The sequence below is a fragment of the Morus notabilis genome, unplaced genomic scaffold (assembly GCF_000414095.1).
Source record: "Morus notabilis unplaced genomic scaffold, ASM41409v2 Scaffold705, whole genome shotgun sequence".
In the NCBI taxonomy this organism is placed as follows: Eukaryota; Viridiplantae; Streptophyta; class Magnoliopsida; order Rosales; family Moraceae; genus Morus; species Morus notabilis.
In genome coordinates this window covers 180,523-187,838 of record NW_010357938.1, presented here as the reverse complement: position 1 = coordinate 187,838, position 7,316 = coordinate 180,523, and the positions used below count along the sequence as shown (strand labels likewise).

Here is a 7,316-nt window from a genome sequence, read left to right as displayed (position 1 = left end):
TATTACATACATCAGTCCCCACTGCAGAGCCATTTACATGTCATAGCTTGCTACCATCCTTCTTACCCTCAAAATGGCAGGTTCCTAATTAGTCTATTCCTTCATAGTACAAGTCAGACTATATTTATACTTGGAACTAAAAAAAAATTAAAATTTGAACAAAGTTAACCCAAAATTAATCTTTTTCAGTAGTGGAACCACAACCATTTAAAAAAAAAAAAAAAAAAAAAAAAAAAAAATTCTTTTTCTCACTTAAATTCCACTACAACAAACAAGTTCTTCTGCCAATTCCTCCACAAGTAAGCCAAATATTGCAAGCTCAATCTCCACGGCAGTTTCTCCAATCTGCTCTTTGTTGCTCTTCCATCCTTCAAGCTCTTTCCTGAAATCTTGCTCAACCATCATGTCAATGGTGTTGGATTGCACATCTTTCCATGACTCAAACCTCTTGCAAACTCTTCTCACTATCTCCTCTTCCCTTTCCTCAATGTGGCTTTGTTCTCCGCTCTCCTCGACGATGAGGTTGGAAACTAGTCTCTTCATGTGCTCCGGGGCTTGATGGACGCGGTAAAAGCTCGAATCGTTCAGAACTCCTCGGATGAAGCCATCAAGAGTAATCGCCTCTCTATCCGAGGCATTTGAGTCGAAATCGTCGCAATCTATATCTTCCTCTAGGTTACCGAAATGATAACTATCACCATCGCCATCCTCATCTTCGTCTTCTAGCATTCTTTTCTCGAGTTCAATTGGATCCAACTCGGCCAATCTCTCGAACCTCCGAAGCTTTTGCAATAGCTGATTCTTTGCTCCTGTGAATGAAAACAAAAGGAAAGCCAACGCTAGTTATAACCTTATTAATAATTCACAATATTGAAATAATTGTATGGTACAAATATTTGTTATCACAATCCTTATGCCCTCAATGCAGGGTAAACTATTTGGCTTAAGGATTACTGTCATTGGGTTCCACCATATAACCAAAAATAAAAAAATGACTTTATCCATCCAAAACAAACAAGTACAACAAACCAATAAACTTTATAAAGGAATCATGAATATGAGATCAATAATTGCCATATAGCAGAATTAATTGAAGTAGAGCATGAAAATTTAAAAATCCCTCCAACCATTATGAATTTCAAGTGACAAAGCAAACTTATCACAATGAATGACAATAAGCAACCATCAATAATGAGATTAAGTAAGCAACTCATCAATGATGATCCTAAAATAGAAATGGGTTCACCAAATTGGGACCCCCTAAAGAACAAGATATGCCTAAAAACCATCAAGAGAATTCACCAAACATCAAATTGAAGGGACCATATTCGATTGAAGAAGAGTAGGACTCTGCCACAATTAATTAAAGACACCAAGAAAACAAAATGTGGGGTCACCGTTGAAGTTATCACAGCCCTTCCTTTTTTTTTTTTTTTTTTTTTTTTCTAAATGTTATCTTGTCCTAGTTAACAAAAACACAAACACATTACAGTCAATGAACAGCATCCTATGGATCCCACAAAAAAAATAAAATCAAAACAAATCACTATGATCATGACCTCTCCAATAGTGTTTTAGTCCTAATAGACATTGAATTTTCAACAACCAAAAACTGAGCAAGAGTTTGACGGATAAGGACCATACAAGACTTAACAAAGGATATGAATGATGATAACAAAAATTATATATATATATATATATACATATTATATATTACATATATAATATAGATTAAGACCTCGTTAATTTCACCGATTTGAGTTTTCAGTTTTAGATTTCTACAGTAAAAAATTCTAAAAATATGTCACATCTAACTTTTTCTACTACAGTAAAAAACTCTCAGAAAATATCACATTTTAGCTCGAATTGAAAATTCGAATCCACAAAATGAACGAGTCCTAAATACTTGTATATACAATTGCTTACGTACTTTGTACAATGGCATAGCTGCTTTCCAAATTAAAATCTTCATCTTCATCTTCATTCTCACGTCCATCATAGTCGTCCTCAAATGGGGGGTCCAATACAGAGACAGGACTAAATTGTTCTTTCTCTTCTTCTTCTTCTTCCTCTATCTGAAATTCCTTAGAGCTCTCCACAAGATAACTCTCCTTTTCCTATGGTAAAAAAAGTTGACAAAATAATCTTAAAACATTGGTCAAGGAAAATAATTAACTTCGATAAAAAAAAAAATTAATAATTGGGAATTAAGATCAAGACCCCATATGGGGTGATTGGCCATATTTTGACTTTTCCAATCATATAGTTCCAAATTATAATACAGCCCTGAAACAACAATTTTTTTTTTTTTTTTTTTTTTTTTTTGTGCAATGGGTATGTCGGAATTTGGTGGTAAGAACCAAAAGAAAAAAACAAAAAACTTGGTTTTGTCCTCTTGTAAGAAAGTGAATTTTTACTGGCGGGGCCTAATTTAACCCAAAAAGATTGCATCGCCAGAGACATAATCGGAAGTACCATCATGAACACCCAAGAAAGAAAGAAAGATCATGTACACACAATTGAGCTCTCAATTGTCAAATATTATAGAAAGGCAAATTTCTTTTTTGTCATATAAGACTTTAAAAATTTATTTGAATAATTCTATCACTATATATAAAAAAAAATACTGGTAAATACAGTTTCGAAAAGCTAGATTATTATATTAAACCTATGATAATTTAACACGAAATTACATATGCCTAGAACCCTTCACATATTTCATGTAAAAAAGATTGATGGGCAATTATGTGATTTCACCTTCTTTTCAGGTCATTATCAACACGTTAATTTGATAATTTCTTTTTATTTTTATTTTCCTCTGTAAATTAATAATTTCATATATAGAAACCCAAAGAAAGAAAATAAAACGGAAATTAAGAAACAGAAAAGGACAAAACAAAAAAGTAAGCACCGACCTCTTGTCTGTGGCGGCAAGGGGAAGTCGCCGGCGACGAGAACTTCGGCGTCCGGTTACCGGAAGACGGGCTTTTTTGGAGCACAAAACGAAAAGGGCTTTGATCACAAAACTCATCAAGAATATCCTCATCATCGCAGAAATGACCTCCTTCTCTCATCACGAGCTTCCTCACAAACTCCATCGCTTCCGAGTCATGATGATCATCAGAATACTGGTCAGCACTACTACTGCAACTGCTTGATGAAGTCTCTAAATCCAAACATTTCGAAGATGAAGATGACGACGAAGACGAAGAAGAAGAAACAGTACTTGTAGTACTAATCTCATCGACAAGAAGTCCCGGTTTCTCTTTAGAAGTAAGGATTATTTCCCTTTTTCGGTTGCGAAGAGTTAGTTTTTTCAAAAACGATCCGAAAAGCCCGAAACCGGGGTTTTTGATCTGGGCTTTGGCCGGCTTATTCGGAGCTGATGACTGTTTTTGGATCCTGAGAGCGGCTTCGAGAAGAAGAGCAGCGGTTCTGGCCGGGATATGGAGCAAAATGGGGTTGTTCTTCGGGCTCTTCAACGAGCTTCTGGAGGAGACTGGAGATGGGAATTCGAAGAGAGGAGATTTTCTCACGTCAGGGCTTGAGGAGGATGAGAAAAAGCAGGCGTTTCTGCGGAATTTTCCCGGAAAGTTTTGCTGTTTGGATGGTGTCATTGTGGGCTTTGACCTGATCTTCTTGAGCTGTAAACTCTTCAGCTGTGAACGCCTGTCGGCAATGTAGTCCCTGAGAAAGAACGGCTCTTGATCCTCCTTCAGCAGCTCTCGCAAATGCTGCTTATTATTATTGTTATTATTCCCAGCCATCACACACAAAAAAAAATATATAACTTGATTTGATATGTTTTGATGAATGATTGAGATATCTACTTGATGATGATGACGTTCTTGTTCATGAAAGAGAGTTGAAGAGGTTTCAACTAAAACTTTGGTTCAAAAAGAAAAGGGTTGAGAGAGAGGTTGTGTATAAAGTGGGAGGAGAGAGAGATAGAGAGAGAGGTATTATATATATGAAAAGTTGAGGCAGGAATGAGGAGACTTCCTCATTCAAATCTGGGAAGGGGGTTTGGTTAGAGAATCGAGGCAAGAGATGGTGATAATAAACAAATTATTATTATATCATAATAGGGTTCTCAGTCTTAAAAAAAAAATAAAAAAAACACACACACACACACTTGGGGAATTAAGGTGGGTAAGAGAGTAAAGTGGTGGTAGTAATATATCAGAAGCAGACAAAGAACCGGTCTGGATAGTTCTCTCTACAACTACTATACCATAACTATACACGTATATTTATATATATATATATATATATGAAGAGAGAAAGAGAGAGATATGATATGATAAGATAAGACTATAAAATAATAATGCAACTGTTTGAGTGAAACGTAAAGATAAAGGATAATTTTGGTACATGATGTGAATAGATTCCATATTCGATGGTTATTATATGTCAATGATCATGTTATTAGGAGGTTCAATAATTATTACAGTATTATTATTACCGTAATTATTTAGAGCCAAACAGAGATAAGGCAGGCTGTGACCAGTGACTACTCACAGGATTCATGAGAAGAGTAGTGCAGTTAACTAGCTGGACACGTAAGGTCATTTCTTTCCCGAGATTTTCATACCCAATTGGTTTATGGCGCTATTTTTTCTTTTTCTTTTCTTTTTATTTTCTTATACAAACACCATCTCAACTTTTAAAATTTATCAATTTAATCTCTTTATTTTTGACAATTAACCCCTTCAAATTAAAAATTTTTACAATTAATTAAGATCCAATTGAAAATGTCGTCTATTTTATTTACGATTCTGATCATATGACGCACACGTGAGAGTTTATTGAGGTCAATGAAAGTTACTTCTTATCCTTAGAGAGTGTGGACAATTGACCGCGAAAAATTAAGAGTTTTTTTTATAATAATTGATTATGTTAGACACATTACATAACTCTCACATCACTATAATCAAAAGTTAGGGTGAAAAATGACTTTCATTAACCTCAACATATGCTCACGTGAGCGTCATATAATCAAAATCGTAAAAAAAAAAACAAACATTGTTTTTAATTGGACCTTAATTATAAAGATTTTCACGTTAAAATGATTAATTGCTAAGAAAAAAAAAAGAAACTAAATTTCTAAATTTAAAAAATTAAAGGGGTATGCGTACAAAAATAGTCTTTTTTTTAACTTGCGAAATAAGTGATTAGGGATAATTCAAACTCTAAACTTCAACACGGAACGACTAATTTTTTGACTTTTTAATGTTTACAAGAAATTTGGTATGCTTCCTCCAGATGATATCAGCGGGAGGTGCTATTATTGTTATTAGTTAAGATGACAAAAGATGTGATTGGTGTAATTGCATTGTTAATTGTGATATTGTATTTCTTTTTCTTTACTTAGGAAATGCAAACACAAGTAAAAGAGATAATAAGAAGCTTAACTTATAGATGTAATTTCACACTCATTCTTACATTAAAGTCCTCCGCGAAAAATTCTTAAGTAAAGAAGAAATTATAAATTCACTACGGATTTTAATAAGAAAATGTGTACTATTGACCATCATACATTTTGTACATGCTGAAATTATCAGATTAATTTTCACGTTTAAATTAAAGCACTCAATGTATAGATAAGCATCTTCTACCGACAAAGATATTCAAATATATTAATACTACAAAAACCTATATTATAAACTTCATAGCATGACATATATATGTAGATAATATGACACGATAGTATGATATTAGACTAATGTGTTTGGATGTCATGAGAAATTGGTCATGTTTATTCTTTTTTTTTTTCTACATATCGTGGAATTATTATTCATATTTTGGTTTCTCTTATAAGTTTCTATCATTTTTTCGGCCAAAGTAAAATTTTGAGCAAGAGGCTACCAACATTAGTATATCCTTATTAGCGTTACTAAAAGAGTTCTCTAGACATTAACAAAAATATTCATTAAAAGTCCTACAAGCGGTCTCTACACCTCAGATGAGGAGCACATCACCCTAAGTACCCGCTGAATGTGCTAATAATAAAAGTACGTGGGGTTGTGTTTTCAGGCACTTAAATCGAGTACTAACCGATAGGAAACCAGCCTTAACATTTAGGGCTTGTTCTTTTGGAGTAAAACTCAAAAAAAATTTGAATTCAAGTTACAACTTTATTCAAGTTCATGTTCGTTTGTAAAATTTGAGTTTGAACTTGAATTTTAACTCGAGTTTTAACTTGAGTTTTGGGTTAAAATCTAAATTTAAGTTTCTCTTTCAACTCAAGTTCTTAAACTTAAACTTAAGTCAATGAACAATATTTTTTCTATTCTTAAAAATGTCATAACTTTTTCGTTTTAATTCCGATTGAGATGATTTTTTTTTCTATGTGTTCATAACAAATAGACGAATAAAATCCCACACCCATATATCCTATTAAAATTTTTTGTCAACATTGAATTTTTATTAAAATATTATCTAAATACAAATTCAAGTTTTGACCCACTCAAACACAAACTCAAATAGATTCTCAATTCAAATCATAACTCAAATGTGCACATCCAAACACAAACTCAAGTTACAACTTTAACTCAAATCATAACTCAAATTCAACTCAAGATCTACACTTAAGTCATCATAACTCAAAAATGCAACCGAACATGCCCTTAATATCAAGAATAACCCAACACTCAAATATGAGAACACAAACATTAAAAAGATAATCTAACACGTGAATTTGTGACCACACACCCAACACGATACTCCCTGATCGCTAGGCAACCGCACTCGGTGGTTGTGTGTCCTCTTATTTTTATCTAGCTAGGAACAAATTATGCATGAAATTCAAACGATGAGCCATGACAAGACATAACTGTAAACCGCAATATATCTTCATATATACTTGGCAAGCTTACAAGATGCTAATATTTATGTACGAACACCATATGACTGCAAGTCCTGCAATGGACCATTGCTCAAGTTGTTATCGATTTTCAAAATATATGTCCCTCTGAGGTGGCCACTATGAGTAAATGGGACAAGAGAAAAATGGCCAAAAAGTAGTAAGGGAAATGGGAGGGGTTTTGAGTACTATTTCTGTCAAATTATAGAAAGGACATTTTGTCACACTTATATATATATATATATATTTTTTTTTTTTTTTGCTCTTTTTTGTGCAGGCGTTTGGCGAAGCAATGAAAAAGCTGAACACACCCTTATTATTATTATTTCTTTTAGGACAAATACATACGCAGTCCATTTACTCAAAAAACTTATTTTTTCCTCACTTTACAGGCTGGACACAAAAAATTCACATAAAACACACTAGAACGAGGTTAATGGTGTTGGTCTGA

General features: G+C 33.5%; 1 protein-coding gene across 1 annotated transcript; it reads right to left on the bottom strand.

Annotated features, from left to right (window-relative positions):
* Nucleotides 1–241: 241 nt before the first annotated feature.
* LOC21396959 lies at nt 242–4,220 on the bottom strand. Its single transcript, XM_010091100.2, has 3 exons — nt 2,916–4,220; nt 1,931–2,117; nt 242–809 (listed from the first exon to the last, which is right to left on the bottom strand). The coding sequence occupies exons 1-3, from the start codon at nt 3,765–3,767 to the stop codon at nt 253–255; spliced, it is 1,596 nt and encodes a 531-aa protein (XP_010089402.1). The 5' UTR covers nt 3,768–4,220; the 3' UTR covers nt 242–252.
* Between the last annotated feature and the right edge of the window lie 3,096 nt (nt 4,221–7,316).